Source organism: Falco biarmicus, chromosome 3 (genome assembly GCF_023638135.1).
Source record: "Falco biarmicus isolate bFalBia1 chromosome 3, bFalBia1.pri, whole genome shotgun sequence".
NCBI lineage: Eukaryota > Metazoa > Chordata > Aves > Falconiformes > Falconidae > Falco > Falco biarmicus.
The window spans coordinates 27,178,872-27,193,617 of record NC_079290.1 but is presented as its reverse complement, the minus strand read 5'-3'; the positions used below and the strand labels follow the sequence as shown (position 1 = coordinate 27,193,617).

Sequence of the window (14,746 nt, the reverse complement as noted above, 5' to 3'; positions counted from 1 at the left end):
CCTCTTTAAAAACTGGTTGAATATATTATATTTATTGATGTCATATGTTTGAAGGACTGTCAAGAAAGCTTGTCAACAATTCACTGGAGAGATAAAAGGGGAAGTGAAAGTGAATTGTTAACATCAAAATGTCACCTACCAGCTGGAAACACTTAATTGCTTATTAATACTAAAGTAGTATTTGCAAGAGTTTTGTGGTGTTAATTCCAGGGTTACATCTAAATCATAGAAGGGTGTATTTGCGTGGGTATAGCCTGGCAATGTCACCACACAGTGGTGAGAATTAGCTGGTATGTGGTTGTTTGCTATCATTCAGATCATAGCTGCTGTGGGGTAGACTCCTACATTTTTATTTGATTGTTCTTCCTGTGGGTGTGCATATATTTTAAGGCAAATTTTAAGAACATGATGGAATTCTTTTAAATGCTTCTTGGCAGCATGCTGACTGCCAGGCTGTTATGGGTAGACTGCTTTTGGCACTCAGGTCTCTGCATTAGTTTGATAGCCCTAATACTTTTTGAAGCCTGCAGTGTAGCTCTATGATTATTTTCTTAATTTTTAGTCCTTATTAGGATCTCATCTTCAAGATTTCAGTGCACTATGTCAAATTTGGCCCTGCTGAATTGTGTACGGCTCCTCATTCTTGTAACAAACTGCAAAGTTTAAATTGCATAATCACTGATTTAAGTTAGACTATTTTATAGTGGTGCCTATGCTTTTGCATTTATTTTTCAAGAAGAAAGCACAAAGATCTCTTGTACTATATTTAATTAACCTAATATGCTAATAGTATAAAGATGATACATTTTATCCCCATGCAAAAGAGGCAAATAAGTGTATGTAATATAGCTACCTGTACAATGTGTTTGATTACTAGAAAATCATTAATTGTAAGCAAATGAAGATAGGAGAAATAAAAGTGGAGGATAAACATGAGATTTTCCATGTTTGTTGTCAAATCAGTTTCTACTTCCAATGTGGACTTTTGTGATTAGACATCCCTTTGAGATACCCCATCTTCAGAGGAGCTGTAGACCAGCAACTCCTTTGCATTCTAATAATTCCTTGTAAAGTAGAAGAAAAAAACTGTTTTCAAAACCATTTTCCCTGTACTGTGTGCATATATTTATACTAAAAGAAAATAACATTCTTTTGGTTTTGATGGTTGGAAATTATCTAGTGCTGTAACAAATATAAGTATGTTTCAAATATATAATTTTTGACATATTTTCAAAACACAAAAAAATATAAATATCTATTATTTTGAAATGCACACATTTGGGTTTTGGCATATTCTGTTACAGATGTTGTATCTGTTCATTAATTATTTAAATAATAACAAGGCTTTCATCTAAATTCACCTTTTATCATGATAGGATAGAGATTGGGAAAACTTACACTCAGAAATGGGAAAACTCTGGAGCTAGCTATGTGGAGACAGACTTCCCAGTGGTGGTAGCCTTTCAGACAGACTAGGTAAACCTCTGCCAAATATATTATTCAAACTGAAGTTATCACTGCCTTCAAGCAAGGGAACAGACAATCTGACTTCTTGGGATTGCTTTCAGAGAGAGATCTGTAGGGTTTTTTCCCTTCTAACTGAAATAATGTAGAAAAATCCCAAATTTTAGCTATCCACTTGATATATTGTCTCCCACTGTGTTCTCAGAATAAATGTGTGAATTATGTAGACAATTTTACCCTTAGAACTGTATATCAGATTTGTAATTTTGTTAATAATTTCAGTGCTCTATACAATGCTTTTGTACCTCTTGTATTCTCAGATTTGTATGTGTTCTGTTGTGTGTTGTGTAGCATTCCTTCTCCATCTCATTGTCTCATTTGTATTTTTCTTTCTGCCATCAATTCAGTCATTATGTTACTTTACCTCGTTCCCGGTACACCCAGTCCACAGATCACCATTACAGAGATGCCAGGTACATGTTTTCCTCTGTGTGACTCTGTGTGGATAGTGCATGTACTTCTATGTACTTACGTATCCACTTCTGGTTTTATTAGTCTATGTGTAGTGGTGTTGAATTAATACCAGCATTAGCTTTCTTAATATAGTGTGTAGACAAACACTGGGTAATTCTTCATATGTTTCACTTTTTAAACATCTTTTCACTGCCAATAGTCTATAATTGGTGGTTCATGAAGTTGATGCTGTGTTTACAGAATTCTAATTATCTTTTAAAAAGTCAATAAAGAAAATCATTTAAATCAACAAATGCAAATACCTGCTAATACTGTGATTTTCATATGTAGAATGTCCTACATGTATGGCTATGTTAAAGGTAACAACTGATAAAACTGGAGTGAGACACCTTTCTCATAGTCTCAGCTGCAGGCCAATATACCTTAATTTTAAAAGCAGTTTTGCAAGGTTCACCAAAGTTCCAGCTGAATTTTGTTCCAGTGTTTTGTTCTGTTGCTGACATTACTTGCTTTTCATGTTGCTTTGTCCTCATTTCATCTTTGTGTTGTTTTTCATTGTGTTCACCCTTTATGTTTTGGCAGCCAGGATTACACAATGTATCCTCTGTTTTGTGAAGATGCAATCAGATTACTTCGCTCCCGTAAGATGTGCCGTACCTATTCTGAGGGTGCTTACTATGATCTTGAGAGGTATAATTGATGTGGAGCATATCGTTAGCTCTGCTACTTTGACAGTTAGCTCTGCCACTCTGATAGTACTGTGTTTGGTTTCCAAACTAAGAATGTGATCATGTAAACACATACAGTGAAGATGTTTTATAATACTCCGTGAGTATGTATGCATCTAAAACTGCCTACTCAGGGCTATGGGTAAATCCCAAGAGAAGCTGAATAGCTTTACAGAAGTCAGCTTCATAAATTAGGTTATATGGATATTATATGTGTCTTTGTGTAACCCTTAATTTTGCTGGAATTTTCCAAAGTGCTTATAGTACTTATTATTCTCTTTGAATTAATGAGGAAAAGCGTATCAACATTAAAGTTCACAGAAACAGAGTATTTCTGAAATCTCATACTTGCTTAACTGGAAAATAGAGTGAAAAGTGAAAGTATAAGCTTATGTTGTAGATATTTCTATACTGCTTATTCTGTAATTTATGAGTGCTTGTATAAATTCACAATACCTGTGTGTGATTACAGAACAACAGAGTTCCTATTTATATATTAAATATATGGCAGAGAATTTGAGCCCATAATAATTTCTATGAGATAATTATACTTGAAATACAGTGGCTTTTAAGAGATGCAATAAGATGTTCTAGTATAGTACTGTGATTAAGATATTTCCAGAAATATTGCAAAACAGGAAAAAGTCAACATTGTTGTGTGTGAGTAGAAATATGAATATCAATCTGATAAACTAAGCCTATAAAAAGGAAGTGGTGGCTTCAGATGTCAAAGAGTAGATATAATGGCTGATACAGCTATTGCTTTACAAGAGGGTCCATATAAAATTTTCCATAGCAGGAAGATACATCAAGAACTCTTGGTATATTAACTTCATGGCTGCCCGCTGGATATGAGTTCCTCTGAGAAGTTCGTTAAGGTTTGCTCTGGAGTTAGATCATATATAAGCATGTTTTTATTAAGTTATAAAACTTTGGATGTAGAAACAAAATAGAATCTGAAAATTTTATAGTATCACAGAAATATTCCTTCCAAAGAAATACTGTTTTTTAAAATTCTCCAAAACCATAGTATAATAGACATAATAACCTTTAGAATTCAGTTAAATGTTTGTTTTGAAATGATAGTTTTACATGAAACCTAATATAACGTGTGTAACTAGTTCAATCTGCATGTAGAAACTTTAATAAGGAGACAGATTTTTGGTTTGTTTTCTGAAAATATAGTATGAAATGTGCTCCTACGTATGCTATTTCAATAGTTAATTTTTATATACAGTTTTTGGCCTTTAGTGATATATTCACCTTTGCATTGGTTTATCTGAACCTGTTTCAGATTGCTGGTTGTATCTGTGAGTATTCAGGTATTGTTGGAAGTTGGAGCTGTTATCAAGTTCCTCTTAGTTTGAGGATCTTGATTTGCAAATCTTAATGTTTGTTTCTACAGAAGTTAACTTCTCAAAATAAAGTAAAATCAATGAAAGTAAAAGGCAAAAGTGACATTACTGCATAAAGATGAAAAGCTGGATTTTAAGCAATGAGATGGAGTAAATCTTTTCCAGAGCTTTACTGAAGAGAAGGCTATTAACACTAATTCCTCCTGGGGTCAGAAAGAAAAATCTGACATGAAGTGGAATATCTCTAGCTCACTGTTAGAACAGTATCTGGAGATTCCTTGGGCCTAGGGACTGATCCTGGGTTTTCTGGTCCTCCTGAATCAGGCTGCCTCTGGGTAATGTTAGCGTTCAAGCTACTTGAGTTATCTTACCAGATACAAACTACTATGAGTATCTCCCAAACACTACCATTTTTCCTAGTTTTTAATCATTTTTGTCTTTCCATATTCTGACAGCAGTTCTTTAGGTATTTAAGGACCATTTAAAAAATAATCTTTATTCTTTATCCATTGAAAAATACTAAGTCATTTCCTCTTCCTTATTTTGTTGGGAATATATTAGAAATTACTTTTAAAACAGTTTCCTTATTTACCTTTACACTTTTCCCCAGTTTAATGCTTAATTTACATTACATTATTCTTGTAGCTCAAGGTGTCAGTCCTTAGTTCCATCTGTTTAAAGAAAGCCACGTTAGCATACCAAACAACCACATCTCTCCATGTCTTTTACTTTCACTTTATTAAGCATGTGAAATAACTTTCCAGTTTCCACTGTTCATCAAAATAGCAAACATTGTTCTGCACAGTTTAGCACTTCAGCACTTGGAATAATCTCTCATCTGGGACAGAGTGTTTTGTATCTCATGTCACTGTGAATCCCCCAGTGTGGGTGTCCTGCAAGCAAATACCTTACACAGATGCACCAGTCAAAACTCGTTGCCACCTTTGTTATTCATGGCTCTTTTCACTGCTTCTCTTGTAGTCGTTCACAGCCAGCCCATTGACTCTTGTTGTCTCTTCTAGCAGATTCTTCTTTTTATTTTTTTTTTCCCCACAGAGTGACTACTTGGTTTTCTTGTATCTTTGCTGAAGTTTGTTTTGGTTACTGTTTATCAGATTTGATAGTCTTTACTTCATTATTTCTAGGACACATTTATGTTATTAAAAACCTTAATTTCTGTGTTGATTCTTAGGCTATGGCACTTGTCATTTTGTCTTTGTGATAGTTTCCCTATTTTGAAGAAGCGTAACTGTTGCCTTCCCAGAAGAAAGGGAGGCGGCATTGGCAAAATACTTCTTGTCATTCAGGATCCTTCATGCCTAAGAAAGCACATTTCTTCAGCACCGGCCTAAGAAAGGCAATAGGCACATGTGCAGCTTCAGTGACTCCAGCGCCCTTTGGACCCAGGGCTTTGCAAAGAACACTCTGCTGCCCAGCTCCAGTTTTCCTTGACTCTTTAATGGGATAGTCAGCATGGCAGCACTAGCTGGTATCGGTTCACACTGCTGCAGCTACTCAGATTGAATATATATAAAACATCATGACCAGACATGTGGAGCTTTACTTAGGTTTTCATTCACATCCCTCAGTTCACAACCCTATAGAGCTATATAGGCTAGTTCCTAATTTGACAGTCACCCATTTAAGGACTGGCTGACATAAAGGTGATGTCAATGACAGGGTAATGTTCTTAAGATTTTTATGCTGTTTGCTTTTAAAAATAAAATATTAGCAGTTCCTCACAAATAAAAATCCGTTGAAAACCTCACTGTATGAAATTCTTTCTAACGTATCTATCTCAGAGCTCAGCTTAGCCACTGAGAACACCACACTATGTGCTATTTTCATTTTTTTTCACTTAGCCTTCGAGGTTAGTGTTTGGAAGTCAATAAAAGCTGGTTTGTGCACATTTTATGCAGGATGTGAGGTTTATTTCAGGCAGAATTTCTGTTGCTTCACTTAAGGAAACAACATTTTGCTTCCATTTTGTTTTCTGACATTCATTTTGCCAGTCAGAAATTTTATAACGTCCATATCCTGGTTTTGTTGAAATTTGTCAGTTGCTCAAATACTGTTTTCCTATTGATGTGACTTTCCACTCCTATGAAATATGTGTGCATTGACCAAGCGTTCATAATATGTTGCTCATTATTTCTGAATGTAATTTGAAAATAGAAGTTTAACTTGACATATATATGAAAATATAAGTTCAGAATATTGTAGATAAATGTGCTCTATGTTTGTCACTATTTTAATAATACAGTGAGGGAAAACCATGAAAGAAGCACTTTTAAAATGTCTGAAATATCTGTGCTGTTTATTCCATATTCAGGAGGACTAGGCAGGAGAGAAGAGTGCCTAATTCATATTATGATGACACAACCTATACTCCTGAAAGGTATTTTAATTTATACAGTTAAAATAGATTAGTAATACATTTTTTTTCAAGTGTAGTCTAAAATTTTTAATTGGCCTAGACTAATGATATTTAAATTTACAGTGCACTTTATGCAGTATTTCTCTAAATAGAGAACAACTAATTTCCATAGTTTTTCAGTACATTGTTTTCTTTTAGCTCTCCATTAACTTTGGAATTTTTTTTAAGTATAATTCTTAACTTGAACAATTTTTTATTCATTAGATATGGAAGGAAAACGGAATAATATAGAGGAGCTAAGTACAACTGAAGGCTTTTCCCCCACTTAACTGCAGCATATTTCTAGTGTCTAACCTTTTCAGTCACTAGGAGTGATTATAGGACAATTTAGAATCCTCAATTTCATTCTTTTAATGACCTGAGTCACTTAAGTTCCTCAGCTTTTGACATGTCATTGCTCCTATTGACTTAAAAAAGGACTAACTGAATGCCTTCAAATTGATGTGCTAGGACTGAAAGTACTATTGTTCTTCTTAAATTTTGATATGCATGTAGTGTATCACAGTGAACATAATATAACTAAAATCTGCTGTGTAATCTGAAAACTTTTGAAGTGACTCTGGAAATAGTTATTTGATAACAGCATTTCATGTTTAAAGAGCTAGGCAAAGTCCAAAAAGAAGGAACTCTGAAGAAAGCAGCAAACTGATATTCCTCTTCCTTTGTACAATTAGTTCTTTTCTGTTTCTCTGTCCATTTTTAAGTCAGTGTCTGATTTTTGTCTACATATGAGAACAGGTGAAGGAGGGATTATTTTCTAACTAATAGCAAGAAAAATTGATTTTATTTGATTGCTATGAATAAATACAGTCACATTTAACAAAAATAATAAAGTGCACTGCAATTTTAAAACAATTTTTATGTATTTATGGTGTCTATAATAAAGTATTTTTAATGAAGAATTGTTCTTGAAATATCAGCTAACTGGACACAGTGGCTTCAGTTTTAAGGATATGGATGACTAGGGAGAGTTAAAGATACACTTGTCATTCTCCAACTGTATTCTAATTTAGATTGAACAAAACCTAAATCTAATCTAAAACTAAATTAGATTAAACTAAAGTAACTTTCATCCAGTCATTGATCTGGTTACAAACCATGCAAAAAAATGTCATTGCCCATACCATTAAATTTGACATAGAAGAAAGAAGAGCAGCTGACTGACAGTCACATATACTGCACTCCATACTCTCTTCCCTCAACATAATGACCAGGAGGTGTGAGGTTCTTCAGTTTGTAAACATACTGCAGTACTTCAGATTCTGAAATCTGAGAAGTTTGGGAAAAAATAGAGTCATGCAAAAAATACTGCTGTGATTCCCAGGACCAAATTAATGATAACCCTTGGATAAGTGTATTCAAGCTATTTAAAAGTTCACCCTGCAGACTTTGGCTAGGATTTTCAGTAAAAGGAAGACTTATATTCAAGTTGATAATATGGTGGTCCCTCAATCTTTTCTGAAAATCCCTGCATTGCTTCTTTTTTTTTAACTCATTACTCACTGTTATGTGGAAATCATTGAATAGTGGGATTATTGCAGTTCCAAGGCTTTACCCAAGCACGATTGTGAAAATATGGGACTCTAGAGATCCAGTTGAGACTCCATAGCCAAATGTTGGATGATTTGTATATACTCATACCAGAGTATTGGCACATAAACAGCTTATCCCCTGCTTTCTGAAATGCAAGTAGCAGTTTTTTTCCCATTCTTTCTTTTCTCAGTGGTTCTACTTTAGATAAAATATTTCTACATGTGTTTTTTGTTGTCTTCAACTGATTTGTTGAAATGATGCTGCAAATGTTTAGGTAGGCCATGTACAGTACCTGAAAGATTAATAAAAGTATAAAATTTAATTAGTTTTTATTGTTTGATCTGAGTGAAAGGAGTTTTCTTCTGCTTCCTAAATAACTGCAAAAACCAACCACCCTATTAAATAGAAAAAAACATTTTTTGAAATTAAAAGTGGTATTTTAAACTATTGCTGCATAGAATGCTATTTTTGTTAATGGTATATCTCCACAATTACTTTTTAATTATTCCACAAACTCAGTAGCCATTAAAAACATGAAGACTTTTGTGTGAGAAAATATAAGGGATCAGTTTAGTCTGTATGGAACTGAAATTCTTGCCTAAACTGCTGAAAAGAATAAAGGTGAAATATATTAAGAATTATATTAGGAAAAAATTGAACATAATTTGCTTTGGTTTAAACAATATATGTTTTTTTTCATACCTGAGAGAAAATAGGAAAGGTACAAAATGATTTGGAAACATTTGGGAAGCTTCCCATTTTATTGAGAAGTGGTTATGTCATATGAATTAAAGTGTTATTAATAATACATATGTTTTTTTATAACATTTCTTTATTTTGACTGCATTGCAAAGGTGGTACAATGGTGCAAGTTCATGGGCAGATCATGTAGTCAATGGTTCAGCTGAAAAATATGGGTAAGTAAAGAGTGTAGTGTTACAGATACAGCTAAAATGTATTTCTAATCTTTATACTAACAGTTCATTTATAATTGTACCAAAGTTATTCCTAATAAGTATATTTTTCTTGATGTATTTCTTTCTTGACTCAGGACTAAGACACATTTACGTGATAGTCTGTTTTCCAAGATTAACCTGTTTTATTCAGTTACAAACAGGAAAAGAACATTAATTATGTTTGAACTATTTCTAATTCGTTCACACTGTTCAGAGCCGCTTTAAATGAAAAAGGGCTTTTTGACTGATAACACTTGCCTACAGTCAGTGTTGGGGAACGTGTCTTTGAGACCTAATACTTTTTGCATTTAGAAATAATCCCAATTTTAACTGTCCAGCCTATCTCTCTATGTGATCGCTGCATAACATGCGAAGTGCTATGTGCGTTACAGTCTGAAGTTCTTCCCAGCTGCAGTTGGCTCCTGGTCAAGGAAGCACACAGATTTTCCTTGCTATTAGTTCTTTGACTTTACTACTTCTGCCTCATTTTCTTCTTGCTCTTGCAACAGTTTTCTTCATTTTTATTTACTTCTTTTGTGAATGTGCACAGAGCTTGCTTCTTTCTGCCCTTCCGCATCTCCTAAGTAGGAGATGGGCTACGCTGGTGGCATTTTTTTTGACTAAAACAAACATATGGTATAGGTCCAATATGCTGGTAAATACTGGAGTTCTTAAGTGAAGCTGCCACAGAGCTACCAAGAACTTTTCCTTGATGAGGACTAAGAGTTAGAAAACTGTATCTCAAAAAAATTTGCGGTGATGTTATCCAAAATAACGCTGTACAGTGGTGTCTCAAATGCTACAATTTTGTGCAAACAAATTCATAATAACATGTAAATTTTGCATGAATATTAAACTAATTCTTAGTAGTAAATTAATTACTGACTATACTTTGAATTTTCTACTTCTATTTATTCCTTTGTGGTGGTACAAGTCAACATATTTCTTTGGAGAAATAGTTACGTACCTAAAACAGATCACTGGAAGGCTATTAGACTGTATTTGGCTGAATATAACAAACCATATAAAATGATGCTATATATTGGAAAAGAAGATAATAGCAGGGATTAGTCACAGTTCACCTGCAGTTCTAAGGCTATTTAAATAAAATTGTGATTCACATTTGTCCTGTATATGTTGACTAGAATAGGAATTCTGTTTAAGGAATTCAGAGACTGAAGGAGAACATAAATGACTTTGTCAACTTAAAACTAAAAAATTCTGATATAAACCAGAATTAATCCTTCAATATTTTAATATGTTTCTCTCTTTGCTAGAGGAGAGGTAAGGGTCTTTTGCCTCAACAGTAGTGCAGCCACAGAGACTTACTTGAGACCATATTTCTTCCCTAGCTTTTTCAACCAGAGCGCTACTATTTGCTGCCTCTTCAGTTTTAAGTGTTTCAAGTATATACTTAATTTGTGCTTATGGCAATGGCCATACTTATTAGTTCTTCCTGGGAAGGTGCACAAGCATACTGAAAATGGACAGCATTTGAAGAAGGCTGAAAAGTGCTTAGTGCAACCAAACCTTTTGTATTTGCTTTTGATAGTCACACTAGATAGTTCTGGTTTACTTCACTTAGATTTAGTACTATATAGATATTAATGTAGGTAACTACTGGGGGAAAAAACAGACTTGTAACTTGAAAAAGAAACTTACTTGTTATTACTCTCTGTCCTCATTTAAATTTAGCTCCAGAAAGCTGTGGATAAAGAAATAAAAGACAAGAACATTTGTTGTAAACCAATATGACTTTTAGGTAGACCATAAGGCATAGAGCATACTTTAGTTGAATGAAGACTACTGGAATGGATCAGCTTCTGTTAAGGTCAATGGATTTGCAAAATGCCTTGAACAGAAGCAGTATGCTATCTTGTTAATATGTAATTTAAGAGCTTAAAAGACAACATAAAGTCTAACATAACTGCTTATTTTGAAATAATCTGATTGGACTCCTGGCCTCACCAAGTGACAGAACACTTGTTGACTTCTTTGAGGTCAGAATGACACATCTATTCTCAAATGTTAAGCAGACAGATAAACACATTTGCAGTACTAAGCCCTGACTGTGATAATTTACTAATTAAATGTCTGCCATATTACTGGTCTTTTAAAATGTTGCTTAAAAAAAAAGAGGCTAACTAATACAGTGTACCATGTATAAATAAAGTTATATTAAAGGTCTGAGGAAGAAATCCCACACAAAACACCAAGAACCAAGTACTTTTCGAATTCTGGATTTAATACTGCACTGTACAAAGGTGTATTTAGGTACCTGCTTAATTTTAAGCCTACAACTAATTCACTTGATTAGACTATAAAGTGCTCTGCTGAACCACATTTCAATGTTCAAGCCCTACTAGGAAATACTTTTCTCATTGCTTCTCTCTGAAGCTTCTCTATGCATTACCTGATACACCACTTACTCTTCAGTCATGAAATACATGTTCATTAAAACCCTTGAATGTTTATACGGTGTCATTGTTCATACGTTATAATACAGCATTCAAGTTGAGTGGGTGAAATATTGTGCTCTGAAATAGCAAAAAATGTGTAATAAAAGTTAATATAAAATTGAAACAGACTTTGAAATATTTCTAATATTTTTATTAAAATTTACATTATTATCTTGGAGAGAATTGCAGCAGTTATAGAATTGACCTGGGGTGGAGGGGGGGGAGAGGATTTCAGCTCTCTTCTTTGAGAGTTTTGAGTTCACAGCTTTTGAATGCTAATCAGTTTTATCATGATCTTCAGTTAGTCATCTCATGAGGATAGAGATATGTGTTGCTGCAGTGTGATTCTTTAATATGTGTCAGTTGAGGATCTATATTAAAGATGCTGAAAGCTGGAAGTAGTTGGCAAAATACAATATACTATAAAAGGCAACTGGCTATATAAATGAAATTGTATGTTACAAGTACCAGAAATAATAATTTAAAAGCAAACACTTTGCATACTACATTATACCAAAAATCTAAGTCTCTGAGACTTTTAAATTAGAAGGAATACCTCCAAACATTTCATATTAGAATAAAAAAACCATAATAAATGTCAATATGATAAAGTTAGTGAAAACTAAATAAATTGGTAAGACCTAAGGCAACTTAAATGTTGCTTGCATTCATTGGTTCACCTCTGTGTAAGGAAATGGTAGCCTGCAAGGTTCATTTTTTGAGAAAATGACTTGGAGTAAAATACTTGTTCTTAAACTAGTTAAAGTTAACTAGTGAAATGAAATTAGTATTACTATTAGCTCATTTGCTGTTTTTGCTTTCATTTGAATGCAGTTACAAATAATGTTAACTGGAAGAAGCCTTTTTCTGAAATGCATTCACTACTTTTTGTTTAGAGGTTTTCTGTGAAGAAGAATTTTCTTATAAATTTTTACTGTTTTCCTTTCAAATATACAAGTTGCTTTTCTATTCCTCCAAAATACACAAAATTGGGTCTGATTTTACAGATAAAGAAGATGTGAAATATTTCAGCACATCATTTCAATCTTAATTGTTCCAGAATTGGCACTACTCACTGGTTTTATTGATATTTGATTGCAATAGCTAGCATAAACCTCTGACTGCATCCATAGAATCATACACTAATTTGGGTTGGAAAGAGCCTTGAAAAAAAGTATCTGGTCTAACTCCTTACTTAAACCAGGGGTTTGTTATTCCTCAGTATACCTATTAATGGTGAAACACATTTTGGAGAGTAAATCTCTATAGATACAGATATATGTTCTTTTTTTAAGCATTTTTATAATTGTACCATGCCATCATGTATTAGCATGATTAGATAAGTCTACAAGAGAATCAGCAAAGTGACTGCACTGCCACGTACAGATATCTAAGCAAGCTGTAAGCAACTGAGTTTCTGTAGCTGTAGCAGTATGCTATGTGTGGAGCACAATGTGCCTGGGATCACAGCTGAGTTCTCTGCTTTGTCTGCTATAGCTGAGTTAGCTAGTAGAAAAGTAGTTCAGATACTAGCATGTTACGGTTTAGTCATGCCTGTGACTGTAATGTAGATACACCTCTAGCTATCACATACACCACAGTGTAACGTGCATGTGAATAGATCATATGAGTGTGTGCATGTATATGTATAGATATTTATGTCACATATATAAGGTGTGATAGAATATTACTGCAGCAAAAATATCTTGCTTTGCTTCCTATTTTTGTTTATTTTGCAAGAGTACCTAAAAGCATTGCATTCCTGGCTTTAAAAGAACATAATTTTATATTGTATCTTTATAGGTATAGATGAGTGATTTGGTGAGAGATCCAGTCACCAGTTTATCTAGATATTTGGCAGTATACTGCTCCTTCCCATTTTCCCAATTGTCCATTACAATATTTATGACTCATATTTTAGTTTGCTTGATACTAGAAATCTCAGTTGTTTGTAGACATGCTTATCTATATTATGCTAACAGAGGATCTTGTGTCTGTGACTAAACAGCAAAGTTCCTATAGCTAGTAGAAGAATAACATGTCCAAGGATTGAAATCCAGCAGCCATCCACAGACACTGACAGGTATTACCATTGTGTATTAGCTGGAGTTTGGAATTATGATAACTAGAAAATGTATCACTGTATATTTTTTTGTTGTTGTTCTGTGCTCAGTGTTTCTAGATGAAAAAGGATGCACTAGGAGCTGAATTGTAGTGTATTGTAATCCTACAGCGGTTCTATTTTCATTTCTTTTGGTTTTTTTGTACAACAACCTAGTACTAAAACTGATTGGCATGATCTTATAGCTTGCTTTTTTAGTCTTGCACACAGTAAAAGAATTTAACATGGGCTTTCAAATAAACTGTTTTCAGTTATTTTGGGGAAAAAATAACTTCTATTTGTGTTGTAAGCTGTTATGATTGCTTACTGTTGAAAAATGTTCGCCTTATTTAAGGATTTATACATAAGTTTAGATCAATGAATGTTGCAAATACTTTTTATTCGTTAAGAAAAATAACAAACATGAAAAATTAAAAATGGTTAATTTTCTGCATTGGGAAAAGAGTTAGCTTTTGAAATTTCCAGAACATGAATATAGAACAAAGCAGATAAATCAGTAGTTAAAGCAAATGTTGTAGCACCTTTGGTTAGATACTGTAGTTACTAGAATATACAGTGGAACCTAGATAGTATGGAATTCTAATTCTTGATGGGTTTGAAATATAAAATTAGATTGTGAATACTCATAGAGCTTTCTGCATGGTGGCTTACAGAGAGCTCATTTTCAGAGTGATAGATGTGCTTGGTTAAGAAACAAACACTTATTGCTGTGCTTACTCCTCAGTGTAGGGGAGACTTATGCTCACAAGTCTTGTAGACTTTGAAAGGGGAATAGACCACTTTCCATGCATGTTTTCTTTAGCAAAGGTAGAAGGATGGTACGACAGGAAACACTATATGGAGGAGGTCACTATTTGCATTTCATTAATTGTATTTTTTATAATAAATGTCTGTTAGCAGAGATAAACAACTCTAGCATACATTAAAATATTATATGGCTGTTGAACACTAACTTAGACTGTTATATATCCCTCTCTAAAAATCAGTAATTCATATAATATGAATTTTAATGACAAAAGAGGAAACTTTCATCTAGATAACTTGGGAGCATAAGCCCTCAAGGATGTTATCTTAAAAGTTATGAACTTCTGTTTTAATTCACCAAAGTGTTTTAGAAACTTCCCCTCCGTGCTTATGGCTGGATTGTGATATTAATGCATAGTTGTATACTGTGATAGATAAGGAACTTCACTGCCCAAGCAGATTATTTGAGTTATA

General features: G+C 33.7%; 1 protein-coding gene across 50 annotated transcripts in view; it reads left to right on the top strand.

The window, feature by feature from the left end:
* Positions 1-14,746, top strand: part of RIMS2 (regulating synaptic membrane exocytosis 2) — a 484,966-nt gene that overhangs the window by 326,541 nt on the left and 143,679 nt on the right. For 42 of the 50 annotated variants that reach the window (XM_056332919.1, XM_056332910.1, XM_056332929.1 and 39 more), the window contains 5 exons: positions 1,872-1,937; positions 2,521-2,628; positions 6,354-6,419; positions 8,846-8,908; positions 13,415-13,489. The exons of 2 other annotated variants lie outside the window; for them this stretch is intronic. In XM_056332919.1, coding sequence (XP_056188894.1) covers positions 1,872-1,937; positions 2,521-2,628; positions 6,354-6,419; positions 8,846-8,908; positions 13,415-13,489 — 378 coding nt within the window. The remainder of the gene's footprint in view (positions 1-1,871; positions 1,938-2,520; positions 2,629-6,353; positions 6,420-8,845; positions 8,909-13,414; positions 13,490-14,746) is intronic. 6 more of the 50 variants (XM_056332928.1, XM_056332913.1, XM_056332923.1 and 3 more) reach the window with 2 other exon arrangements.